Raw genomic sequence first — 13,757 nt, forward strand, 5'->3', positions numbered from 1 at the left:
CTTCACCTCTCTGCACTACACAAACTGCTTAACCCCCCCCCCCAACCACCACCACTAATTACCTGCCTAACGCTTAACCCTTAAATCCCCCCACAAACTACCTACCTATTGCCTGACCATTAATCCCTCCCCTACAAACTACCTTCCTAACGCCTACCCCTTAAACCCCCCCCCCCCCCAAACTACCTACCTAATGCCTAACCCTTAAACTCCCACCCCGCACAAAAATACCTGCCTAAACCCCACACACACTAGCTACTTAAGGACCCGTTTCCACTAGCGGCGGTGCAATGCGAGGATCACATTGTATCAGTGTTGAGTGGAAAAGGGCCCTTAACCTAACTTCCCCCCTCCCTCACTTCTGAGGAAAAAAAACCTGAAACACACAAATTCTTGAGCGCCGCCATAGGCGCATAAAAATATCGGCAAATTTCCACTCCGGCATCCAATTACCAGTATTTTACATTGGTGTCTATGGCGGCGACCAATTAGTCCACTTGCCGCATGTGCCCAAATTTACTGTTTTGCCCCATTTCCCCTTGTTTTAGCAATGCCTGCATGTATCTTGGTCATGCCAATAAAGCTATTTTTGATTTGATTTTGTCAGAAAGACAGAGGGAGAACAAGAGAGGCAGCATGAGAGAGATTATCAGGGAATAGCTGGAATCATGTCGTCCATGTGTCACACAAATAAACTTCTGATAAGCTACAACGCTTTTGTCATATAAACTTGCTGAACCACTTATTAGCTCAGTGAATTTTATTATCTGACAATCTTGTAAGGTTCTCTGGTATTGACTCACTGAAGGAAGCTGGTTTCTGTAGAAAGTCTGCTATTGCAGCAACGTCTGCTTGTATTGGCTTCTTGCATGCCATGTGTGTGTATTCACAGTGACCTGGGTTAGATTTACACCTGTAAATATTACACATACTTAGCAGCACGCCCATCTGCACGTACAAATGTGAATTACACTGTCTAGGTCAGATACCTGCCAAGCTGGTCAGTGTCACACAGGACACGCCAATCCCTTGTGCGAGGCAGTATCAGAACGCAAAGGCAAAAATACCCACTGGTTGTGGTTTATTTTCTTTCACTGTAAAATAAACCTGAAGAACGACAGCTCCCAGCATGCCCCCATTAAAGCGGACCCAAACCAAACATTTTTTGAATTCAAAATATTTAGTTGCACTTTGACACATACAAAGATAAATAAACACTCCTTCAAGCCTATGAGCATTTCAGTGCCTGCTTTTCACCCTTCTCTTTCCATAACTAGGGTTATACAGGTGGCAGCCATTACTTCTGAGCTTAGTAGGAGGTTTTACATCATGGGTGTGTCTGTCATCAGCTACCCTCCCTCACAGGGGCGTCGTCTATGTGAAATCTCACACAAGCTGAGATCATCTCCCCTGTGACATCATCAGTAGCAGCCTGTGTTTTGTTTTTATTTTTTATCTCCTCCACCAGTTTGCCGGGTTCTGTCCCGGCAATATGAAAGGAAGGGGAGGGGTTCTGCCAATAAATGTAAAATGTTTTATATTTGTCATCATGCAGCTGAAAAAAAGCTGCTATTTATTATTATAATTTAGAAAATAGATTTTATTTCTGAAATCTTGTCTTTTTAATTTGTGTCCACTTTAAGGTATCACAGCACCTAGCATGGCACCACAGCACCCAATATGCTCTCATACAGGCACCATGACACCCAGCATTTCCCTCATTGCTGTGGGGCATGCTGGGTGCTCTGGTGCCATGCTGGGTGCTGTGGTGCCTCTGCATGCCTCTATGGGGCATGCTGGGTGCTGTGATGCCATGCTGGGTGCTCTGGTGCCATGCTGGGTGCTGTGGTGCCTCTGCATGCCTCTATGGGGCATGCTGGGTGCTGTGATGCCATGCTGGGTGCTCTGGTGCCGTGCTGGGTGCTGTGGTGCCTCTGCATGCCTCTATGGGGCATGCTGGGTGCTGTGATGCCATGCTGGGTGCTCTGGTGCCATGCTGGGTGCTGTGGTGCATCTGTGGGGCATGCTGGGTGCTGTAATGCCATGCTGGGTGCTCTGGTGCCGTGCTGGGTGCTGTGGTGCCTCTACTCTGCCTAGTGGACATCCAGGGCACCCCAGAATAGATCCGGGGCACGTGCCGCTGACCTTTGGGGCTAGCGACACCCCTGGCCAGAAGCCCTTCTATATTGGTAGCACAGCTCGGAGATGCCATTTTCTGTACTGACGGCACCATTCTCTCCTCAGACCCCCGCGGTACGCACCTCTGGGAGTTTATCCGCGACATCCTGCTCACCCCAGACAAAAACCCCGGCCTCATCCGGTGGGAGGACCGCTCCGAGGGGGTGTTTCGCTTCCTGAAGTCCGAAGCCGTGGCGCAGCTATGGGGCAAGAAGAAAAACAACAGCAGCATGACGTACGAGAAACTGAGCCGCGCAATGAGGTGCGGATCTGACGTGTCACAATCATAATTCATGCATGAATCGCTTTCTACAAGAATGTTAATTCATATTTGCATAATGCAATAAGGTCGCATAATCAGTAGTAGGGTGTGAGTCAGCAGCGACCTCATCACCAGATTATCCCATGGAGTTGGACATCTCTGCCCTAGATTATTATTATTATTATGTATTTACGGTATATAAGCTCACAATCTAATCCTACCATAGTCATAGTCTAATGTCCTACCATATTATTATTATGTATTTATATAGCACTGACATCTTCTGCAGCACATTACAGAGTACATAGTCCTGTCACTGACAGTCCCTCAGAGGAGCTCACACTCTAATCCTACCATAGTCATAGCCTAATGTCCTACCATATTATTATTATGTATTTATATAGCACTGACATCTTCTGCAGCGCATTGCAGAGTACATAGTCATGTCACTGACTGTCCTCAGAGGAGCTCACACTCTAATCCTACCATAGTCATAGTCTAATGTCCTACCATATTATTATTATGTATTTATATAGCACTGACATCTTCTGCAGCACATTACAGAGTACATAGTCATGTCACTGACTGTCCTTAGAGGAGATCACACTCTAATCCTACCATAGTCATAGTGTAATGTCCTCCCATATTATTATTATGTATTTATATAGCACTGACATCTTCCTCAGCAATTTATAGAATACATAGCTATGTCACTAGAGATGGCCCGAACCTCCGATTTTCGGTTCACGAACCTCCACAAACGTTCACAAACATGCGAACTTTTGCAAACCGCAATAGACTTCAATGGGGATGCGAACTTTGAAAACTAGAAACATTTATGCTGGCCACAAAAGTAATGGAAAAGATGATTCAATGGGTCTAACATCTGGAGGGGGGCATGGCGAAGTGGGATACATGCCAAAAGTCCCGGGGAAAAATCTGGATTTGAGGCAAAGCATCGTTTTAAGGGCAGAAATCACATTGCATGCTAAACTGGAGGCGTAAAGTGCTTTAAAGCATGTTGCATGTGTATACATCAATCATGTAGTAATTAGAGTACTGCTTCACACTGACACACCAAACCCACTGTGTAACGCACCGCAAACAGCTGTTTGTATTGTGATGGCCGTGCAGGACTGGTGCGCACCATGGCGAGAGTGCAGGCCGTGGCAGTTTTCAAACCCATATGGTCGCCGGGCTCAGGTAGCTGAATGACAGAACAACAGTGACTGAGTGTCCAGCTGATCGAATTTGTTCTGTCCACAATGAAGCAACGACCTTATTATCTATCTTCTTGGGTCAGGTGTGCTCCGCAACCCCAACACACTCATATAGCCGGCAGTCATTGCTTCATTGTGATACGCAAGCCCCTTCACCGCGGCAAGGTAATGATCATGAAGGGGAATTGACACATGCACATGCCTTTTGTTTTGTTGTTGCAGCCGCAGTGCAGCCAGAAAAATTAGGCAGGCATGTACACGCACCAGAAAATTATAGCGGCCGCTGCTAGCAGTGCCCTTAAAAATTCAGGAATCCGCCTGGAGTCCTGGACCCTGTTGGTGGTGGCGGAGAAGGCAGTCACACGGCCTGCAGGCAGAGGTGCTGTGTGGGGACCGACTTAGTCTTGGGTCAGGCAGTCACACGGCGTGCAGGCAGAGATGCTGTGTGTGGGGACTGACTTAGTCTTCGGGCTGGCCTGATCGTGCTTTGCGGACCAGGCATCCGTGGTCAGATGGCTCCTGGATCCAACGCTGTGTGCCAGAGATGTCACCACTTGCCTTTCAACAGCACGGTAAAGTTTAGGTATCGCCTTTTTTGAAAAATAATTGCGGCCTGATATCTTCCACTGCGGTGTGTGGCTTTGCCTTTGTGTGCTGCTTTTCCTCAGGTGGTCATCTCATTGCAGTTTGTGCTTTGTAATCATGTGCCTTCGTAAGGTAGTTGTCCCTATGCGGGTCTTGGTCTTTCCACGGCTCAATTTTCGGTGGCAGAGAGTACAGATGGCATTGCTCTCACCTGAGGCAGACACACAAAAAAATGTCCACACCGCTGAGCCCTGTGATGATGGTACTTTGGTGATGGCGGCCGACTGAGTGTTAAGTGGGGTGCCAGACAGGGGCAAATCCAGGATTTCCAAGGGGGGGGGTTCCTGAAAGTGGCGTGTGGGCGTGGCCAAAATATGGTGTGGGTGGAGCCAAATACTAGCAGTTTCTAGGCTAAATTGCACCCAGGGCGAGGGCGTAAAATGCGCCCCCAACGTGGAGACAGGTATAGGTGCCCGCAGTATAGGTAGCAGTATAGGTAGCCAGCTATAGGTCCCCCCCAGTATAGGTAGCCCATATAGTTGCCCCCAGTATAGGTTAGATAGGTATATGCCCCCCAGTATAGGTTAGATGGGTATATGCCCCCCAGTATAGGTTAGATAGGTATATGCCCCCCAGGATAGATTAGATAGGTATATGCCCCCCAGTATGGGTTAGATAGGTATATGCCCCCCAGGATAGATTAGATAGGTATATGTCCCCCAGTATAGGTTAGATAGGTATATGCCCCCCAGTATAGGCTAGATAGGTATATGCCCCCCAGTATAGGTTAGATAGGTATATGCCCCCCAGTATAGGTTAGATAGGTATATGCCCCCAGTATAGGTTAGATAGGTATATGCCCCCCAGGATAGATTAGATAGGTATATGCCCCCCAGGATAGATTAGATAGGTATATGCCCCCCAGTATAGGTTAGATAGGTATATGCCCCCAGGATAGGTTAGATAGGTATATGCTCCCCAGTATAGGTTAGATAGGTATATGCCCCCCAGTATAGGTTAGATAGGTATATGCCCCCCAGGATAGATTAGATAGGTATATGCCCCCCAGTATAGGTTAGATAGGTATATGCCCCCCAGTATAGGTTAGATAGGTATATGCCCCCCAGGATAGATTAGATAGGTATATGCCCCCCAGTATAGGTTAGATAGGTATATGCCCCCCAGTATAGGTTAGATAGGTATATGCCCCCCAGGATAGATTAGATAGGTATATGCCCCCCAGTATAGATTAGATAGGTATATGCCCCCCAGTATAGGTTAGATAGGTATATGCCCCCCAGTATAGGTTAGATAGGTATATGCCCCCCAGGATAGATTAGATAGGTATATGTCCCCCAGTATAGGTTAGATAGGTATATGCCCCCCAGTATAGGTTAGATAGGTATATGCCCCCCAGTATAGGTTAGATAGGTATATGCCCCCCAGTATAGGTTAGATAGGTATATGCCCCCAGTATAGGTTAGATAGGTATATGCCCCCCAGGATAGATTAGATAGGTATATGCCCCCCAGGATAGATTAGATAGGTATATGCCCCCCAGTATAGGTTAGATAGGTATATGCCCCCAGGATAGATTAGATAGGTATATGCCCCCCAGTATAGGTTAGATAGGTATATGCCCCCCAGTATAGGTTAGATAGGTATATGCCCCCCAGGATAGATTAGATAGGTATATGCCCCCCAGTATAGGTTAGATAGGTATATGCCCCCCAGTATAGGTTAGATAGGTATATGCCCCCCAGGATAGATTAGATAGGTATATGCCCCCCAGTATAGATTAGATAGGTATATGCCCCCCAGTATAGGTTAGATAGGTATATGCCCCCAGGATAGATTAGATAGGTATATGCCCCCCAGTATAGGTTAGATAGGTATATGCCCCCCAGTATAGGTTAGATAGGTATATGCCCCCCAGGATAGATTAGATAGGTATATGCCCCCCAGGATAGATTAGATAGGTATATGCCCCCCAGTATAGGTTAGATAGGTATATGCCCCCCAGGATAGATTAGATAGGTATATGCCCCCCAGTATAGATTAGATAGGTATATGCCCCCCAGTATAGGTTAGATAGGTATATGCCCCCCAGTATAGGTTAGATAGGTATATGCCCCCCAGGATAGATTAGATAGGTATATGCCCCCCAGTATAGATTAGATAGGTATATGCCCCCCAGTATAGGTTAGATAGGTATATGCCCCCCAGGATAGATTAGATAGGTATATGCCCCCCAGTATAGGTTAGATAGGTATATGCCCCCCAGGATAGATTAGATAGGTATATGCCCCCCAGGATAGATTAGATAGGTATATGCTCCCCAGTATAGGTTAGATAGGTATATGTCCCCCAGTATAAGTTAGATAGGTATATGCCCCCCAGGATAGGTTAGATAGGTATATGCCCCCCAGGATAGGTTAGATAGGTATATGCCCCCCAGTATAGGTTAGATAGGTATATGCCCCCCAGTATAGGTTAGATAGGTATATGCCCCCCAGTATAGGTTAGATAGGTATATGCCCCCCAGGATAGATTAGATAGGTATATGCCCCCCAGGATAGATTAGATAGGTATATGCCCCCCAGGATAGATTAGATAGGTATATGCTCCCCAGTATAGGTTAGATAGGTATATGTCCCCCAGTATAAGTTAGATAGGTATATGCCCCCCAGGATAGGTTAGATAGGTATATGCCCCCCAGGATAGGTTAGATAGGTATATGCCCCCCAGTATAGGTTAGATAGGTATATGCCCCCCAGTATAGGTTAGATAGGTATATGCCCCCCAGTATAGGTTAGATAGGTATATGCCCCCAGTATAGGTTAGATAGGTATATGCCCCCAGTATAGGTTAGATAGGTATATGCCCCCCAGGATAGATTAGATAGGTATATGCCCCCCAGGATAGATTAGGTATATGCCCCCCAGTATAGGTTAGATAGGTATATGCCCCCCAGTATAGATTAGATAGGTATATGCCCCCCAGTATAGGTTAGATAGGTATATGTCCCCCAGTATAAGTTAGATAGGTGAAGGAAGGTGCCCCTGTGTGGGGAGAAGATTGCCCGGGGGAGAAAAGACAGAATAAAATGATGGAGGCGCCAGCCGCGCCAATAAGGGATGCGGGAGCCGGCTTTATTCCTCGCTCCCTCCCTCCCTCTGAATGCCCCTCGCCTGCGGTGAATGTGTGCCCGGCTCCCCCATGAGTGTGTGCGCAGCGGAGCAGTAGGTCCTCTTACCGCAGATCAGGCGCACCAGCAAGTCTCTCTGCTTCCTGTGACGTCATGGTAAACATGAAGCATGAGACTCCAGTTGCTGGTGCGCCTGATCTGCGGTAAGAGGACCTACCGCTCCGCTGCGCACACACTCATGGGGGAGCCGGGCACACATTCACCGCAGGCGAGGGGCATTCAAAGGGAGGGAGGGAGGGAGCGAGGAATAAAGCCAGCTCCCGCATCCCTTATTAGCGCGGCTGGCGCCTCCATCATTTTATTCTGTCTTCTCTCCCCAGCCGGCCGGGCCATGCGGCAGCCCCACTTCCGGTCTCGGTGCAGGGGGGTGTTCTAGACACCCAGAACAACCCCTTCCGTGCGCCACTGCCAGAATCAGAGCGGGAGGAGGAAGATATGTCGCGCTTCTGTGAGGAAGCTAAGGAAGATGATGTGTTCTGTGTCAAATAGTCAACTATGTCCTGACAATATTGGGGGTTGATGGCACGTGCCTTCTTCTTCAACACTGTACTTTAGTCGAGGGCCACACGAAATCATGACAGCGCGACCTCGAACAGACCTGCCGGGTGGCCTGCCTCTGGGTCTGCCTCTGCCTCTTGTTTTGTCCATATTGGGGAGGATGAAGTGAAAGATATGCGCTGACTTGACTAATACAATGTACGGTTACACACGTGCAGTGAACAGGTTGCAGTGACTGCTGGTACAACAATGTGCGGTTACACAGGTGCAGTTAACAGGTATGCACGGACTGGTATACTAAACAGCGTGCGGTCACACAGGTGCAGTGAAAGGTAGCAGTGACTGGTATTACAATACAATGTGCATCTGTCACACAGGTGCAGTTAACAGGTATGCACGAAGTGGTATACTAAAAAGCGTGCGGTCACACAGGTGCAGTGAACAGGTGCAATGATTGGAATTACAAATTTGCACCTGTCACACACAGGTACCGTGAACAGGTGCAATGACTGGTGGTATTAACAATGCGTGCGCTCATGTAGGTATAGGTAGGTAGGTGCACTGAACAGTGAACAGGTGCAGTGATTGGGATTACAAATGTGCAGCTGCCTGTCAGACACACAGGTAGTCACTGAATGTGCTGGGCCTGGCAGTGGCACAGTAGGAATTACCAAGGCTGTCTATGCAACACAAGTGTCTGTGGGACACACAGACACACACACAAAAAATAGATCACAAGAACAAGATTAGCTCTCAAGAGAGCTGTTGAGGGGTGCTTTTTCAGCAATAAGAATCAGTAAAGGAGCAAGCTAACAAGCCTAACTAAGCTTTCCCTATAGCTCTCTCTGCAGCAGCAGCTCTCCCTTCTCTAATTACTGCAGACACACGAGTGAGTCCAATGCCTGACGCTGCCTGCCTTTTATAAGGGGGGGAGGGGCTCCAGGAGGGAGTGTAGCCTAGTTGGCTACAATGTGCCTGCTGACTGTGATGTAGAGGATCAAAGTTGACCCTAATGATGCATTATGGGGGTGAATCGAACTTCCAGAAAAGTTTGTGGTTCTCCGCGATTGAGAACCACCGAAGTTCACCGGTTTCCGTTCGCCGGCAAACAGTTCGGGCCATCTCTACATGTCACTGACTGTCCTCAGAGGAGCTCTCAATCTACTGCAATCCCTACCATCAGGGCTAATTTTGGGGGAAGCCAATTAACTTATCTGTATGTTTTTGGGATGTGGGAGGAAACTGGAGTGCCCAGAGGAAACCCACACAGACACAGAAACTTCCTACAGATAGTGCCTTGGTTGGGATTCGAGCCGGGGACCCCGCGCTGCAAGGCGAGAGCGTTAACCACTACGCCAGTGTGCTGCACAGCCACTATGCCACCCTAGATGATCCTGAGGTTCTGGTGACCACAGGAACAATCATCAATAGCATTCATGCCTATGTGACCAGACTGTGTGTGCTCTAAAATAACTGGGAATAATGAAACTGTACGTCACTGAGAAGGAGGTTTTTTATTTTGTGGGCGTGTTTGTTTTGTTTTTCACACTCTGGTTGCTCTTACGCTAAGGATGCGTACATAATTTACCTACACAATCGGTTTACAGTATTCAAAATCTATTGGCCTTCATGCTACATGGGAAAATAAAATTGGCCAATCAAAATTGGATGTGTAAATGCACCCTAATGGTGCGCATCAACAATAAAATATCATGGATTATCGACTGTCTGATTGAATATCATTAAGGATACCAATTGACAATGAATGATCGATTCATAAATCGTTCCGTCAATCATTTATTTAAACCAATTGCACTAATCACTATGGTATTGGTTATAGTTTCCTTCCTGTTTGTGTTTGTTTCTGACCAATTGCTACCATGGGATCGGACAGTTGGTTGTTCGGGTGATTGTACCATGTTTGGCACCTTAAAGACTGGTAAACCAATCCAATTTTGATTGGCCAATGTCTGGACAATTTTACCACCTCCATGTAGTATGAAGGCCAGCAGGTTTTGAATAGTGGTCAATCAAGGTTGCATCAGTGTACCAGGCTTTATGTCTAGTACACACCATACAATTTTCTGTTAGATTTTTCTGTTAGGTTTTCTGTTAAGGAGCCCATTCACCTAACGATTTTCCAGCCGATATACAGCAGATTTGATTACTGTGATCGAATCTGCTGTGAAATTGTTTCGCAAATGCTGACAGAACGATCGATTTCCGTCCGAAATCAATCATTCCCGTCGATCCGTCAGTGCGTAAGATATTGGTCGATCGCCTCATTCCCGTCGATCCGTCAGTGCGTAAGATATTGGTCGATCGCCGGCGAGAAGGGAGTGCGTCGATAGTGGCATTCGAAATGCCCGATGACCGACGCTAACGGCAATACATTACCTGCTCTGGCCGGCGCGAGCCCCCCTCTGTCCCCGCGGCTTCTTCTCCGCGCTGGGCTCCGGACCGGCTGCAGCTTCATTGAACTTCCTGTCCCGGCAGGAAGTTTAAACAGTAGAGCGCCCTCTACTGTTTAAGCTTCCCCGGACAGGCAGTTCAATGAAGCTGCAGCCGGAACCCAGAAGAGAAGAAGCCGCAGGGACAGAGGGGGACTCACGCCGGCCAGAGCAGGTAATGTATGTGACGGGGGGGGGGGGGGGGGCGACGTTAGCGGCAGCTTCACAGATTGTGATCGGTTTCATGCTGAAATCGATTCACAATCTGTTTGCAGTAAAGGTGGCCATACGATCCCTCAGATTCGATCAGAGAGGGATCTATCTGTTGGTCGAATCTGATGGCAAATCGTCCAGTGTATTGCTACCTTTAGATTATTTTCTGTAGAGACTGGTCATTATCTCTGGCGCATTGTCTTCTGGTGATCTCCTGCTGAGCAGAACAATGCTTAATTGCTCGGCAGATACATGGTTAGATAGATCATTTCCAACATGTTGGAAATTATCTATCTGGCAGGTAAACCTAACAGAAAATCTAACAGAAAATTGTATGGTGTGTACCTAGCATTAGACCAGGAATGATCAGTTGAGTGAAATCTGTAGTTTACTCCCATTTATCTCATTCATTGTTCCATCTTTCCCAATCAGATACTACTACAAACGGGAGATCCTGGAACGCGTGGATGGGAGGCGACTGGTTTATAAGTTTGGGAAAAACGCCCGCGGGTGGAGGGAAGACGACAGCTGAACCCCAACCCCACCAAAACCAGAACTAATTTATTTATGCGATGGACTTCAGAGGACGGGCACCAGACTGGGTGTCGGTGAAGCTATTTCTCTTTTACGTGGGAAAGTGTAAAAACGTACACAGTTATTCTGTGATTTGAGGCATATACTGTTTTGTTTTTTACAATATTTCGTTGTGCGGGTAACCTGGTGATCCTGAACAGCTGGATTAAGAACAAGAAGAAGCAATAGGATTACGAGAACTGGAATTTTTTTTGACCACTTCTCCCAAGTTGTGTTCTCAATTGAAACTGAGCCAGAACCTGATTTTCCGTGCTCACCGGAACCCCCGGAGCAAGCCATCCTCTCAACTCTGTCACAGCCATGATTGTCCACATTCTGCTTTCAGCTAAGCTACTTGTGTCACCAATCTTTGAAGCCAAACTCTAGATAAAATGATGACATTTTGGAAGCAGAGGTTGGTGTTGTAGACAAGTTGTTACCGCTGGTAGAGTCCCCACCTCCCAGAAATCCCCTCACATCCTCACACCAGAGAACTCTGACCTCCAGTCCTCAAGAGCCGAGCTCCTCACACATTTTTGGCAAAGGTCAAAATCATTGATGTGACTGGATTAGGAAAAGTGTGGTTCATCAAGCAGAGGTGTCAATAGGGTTGGTGTCACCTGGTGCGGAAACTTATGGTGTCACCCTCTCTTTCCCCATGAACCTTACCTCACCAGGTAGTAACGGTGCTTGTTATAGGTAGAGATGGCCCAGCCTTGGAGAATTCATGGAGAAGCACATGATCAGTTTGATCAGCTGATAGATTTGTAAGCCTCTGATTTGCTGGTCATGGTCATGTGTTAAACCAGGAAGTCATCCCAGCAAATCAGAGGCTTACAAATCTATCAGCTGATCAAACTGACCATGTGCTTCTCCATGAGTTCTCCAAGGCTGGGCCATCTCTAGTTATAGGGAGAGGTTAAAGAGGAACTTCAGCCTAAACAAACATACTGTCATTAAGTTACAATAGTTATGTTAATTAAAATAGGTAGGTAATATAATCTCTTACCCAAAAGAACAGGCAAATGTTTGTGATTTCATGAGGGCAGCCATCTTTTTGGTTGTTAAGAGGTGACAGGGAGCATGAAACACAGTTCCAACTGTCCTGTGTCCTGATCACCCCTCCCAGCTGTGCTAGGCAATGAGAACGACAACATCAGAAATCCCATCATGCTTTGCACAGTATCGGATGATAAATGCCCAGGGCAGTTTTCTTTGATGGGGCGGAGCTTAGCTTTTGTGCAGCTAAATATGAGGCTTTGGCAAGAAAAACAAAGTTCTGATGCCGTGAAACTGTTAAAGAAACACCGAGCCTTTTTAGTGCTGCTGAGTAGATTTTTAGTCTGGTGGTTCACTTTAAGATGATCACCATTTGGCTGTGGTGGTCTCTGAACTCCGTTATCACCTGAACACAGAGCAGTCAGAAGGGAGAAGAGCAGGAGGGAGAAATATATCATCATGTACTAGCCTGGTCTGTATTTACATAGCCTACTCCACTCTGCCTTAGCCTGGAGCTTGGTGTCCCCTTCTCTGCTGGTGACACCTGGTGCGGTCCGCACCTACCGCACCTCCCTAGTGACGCCACTGCATCAAGTAGAACACATTTCTCCATTTTTCAATCCATCCTAGACTGGAGTTTGACTCTTGTGGGTCTAGGGTGTCTCCAGAAAGGACACCAAACAGAGGGGTTGTATCTTCCTCACACTACAAGAGGGACTCGTTGAAGGCATTTTCTTTACTTCCTGTCTGTACAGGAAGTAAGGAACATTCTCCCACAGACAGCTGAAATCTGAAAGCGGTCATAACCTTCTCCACTCCATCCAAAACACTGTATATATTGAATCAGGATATCTTTGAGTGGGCGCATGATAGTCTGGTGATGGCAATAGCCGAGCTGGAAAAAGAAATCAATAGATTGAACAGAAATGATTGGATGAATGAGACCTCCTCATCACTGACATCCACAACGGCAGCAGAGACCCGGAGGTGGAGCTTATTCTTCTCTTACACTCCACCTACAATTGGGAATCGGTGTTACCTGGTTTTATTCTGAAAGACGGACTGCAAGAAATGCACTATAACTGTGATTTACTCCTATTCAATAATGATGGTAATTGCAAGAAACCACTCCCAGAATCCTCTGCAGCTTCCAGATTCAGTCAACTGACAACTGCTTAAAGGACCACTCCAGCGAAAAAAGTAAGCAGTTAAAATCTGACAGAACTGAGAGGTTTTGGACTAGTACATCTCATGGGGGATTCTCAGTGTTTTCTTCATTTTCAAAAGCATTTCCAGAATGACAGCTTCACATCTTACTATTTTTGCAGTTTAGACTTAGCAAATGATGTTCAGGAAATGCTTTTGAAAACAAACAAAACCCTGAGAATCCCCCATGAGGAGATTGACTAGTCCAAAACCTGTCAGTTCTGTCAGGTTTTAACTGCTTACAATCTTTTTTTTTGCCATTATAGTCCTGTCATTTACTCTGTGAGCAGGAGGGGTTGTCACGGGATGTTGTGCCATGTCACCCTTTAAAATGCAGTAGCTGTTGGGGTGCCCATTAGCAGTAC

The 13,757-nt window shown here is 46.9% G+C and overlaps 1 protein-coding gene across 1 annotated transcript in view; it reads left to right on the forward strand.

Moving 5' to 3' along the window:
• EHF (ETS homologous factor) overlaps positions 1 to 12,019 on the forward strand; it is a 161,308-nt gene extending 149,289 nt beyond the window's left edge. The window contains exons 8-9 of the mRNA XM_068261473.1: positions 2,245 to 2,440; positions 11,047 to 12,019. Coding sequence (XP_068117574.1) covers positions 2,245 to 2,440; positions 11,047 to 11,146 — 296 coding nt within the window. The 3' untranslated portion in view covers positions 11,147 to 12,019. The remainder of the gene's footprint in view (positions 1 to 2,244; positions 2,441 to 11,046) is intronic.
• Positions 12,020 to 13,757: the final 1,738 nt, after the last annotated feature.

Source organism: Hyperolius riggenbachi, chromosome 11, assembly GCF_040937935.1.
Source record: "Hyperolius riggenbachi isolate aHypRig1 chromosome 11, aHypRig1.pri, whole genome shotgun sequence".
NCBI lineage: Eukaryota > Metazoa > Chordata > Amphibia > Anura > Hyperoliidae > Hyperolius > Hyperolius riggenbachi.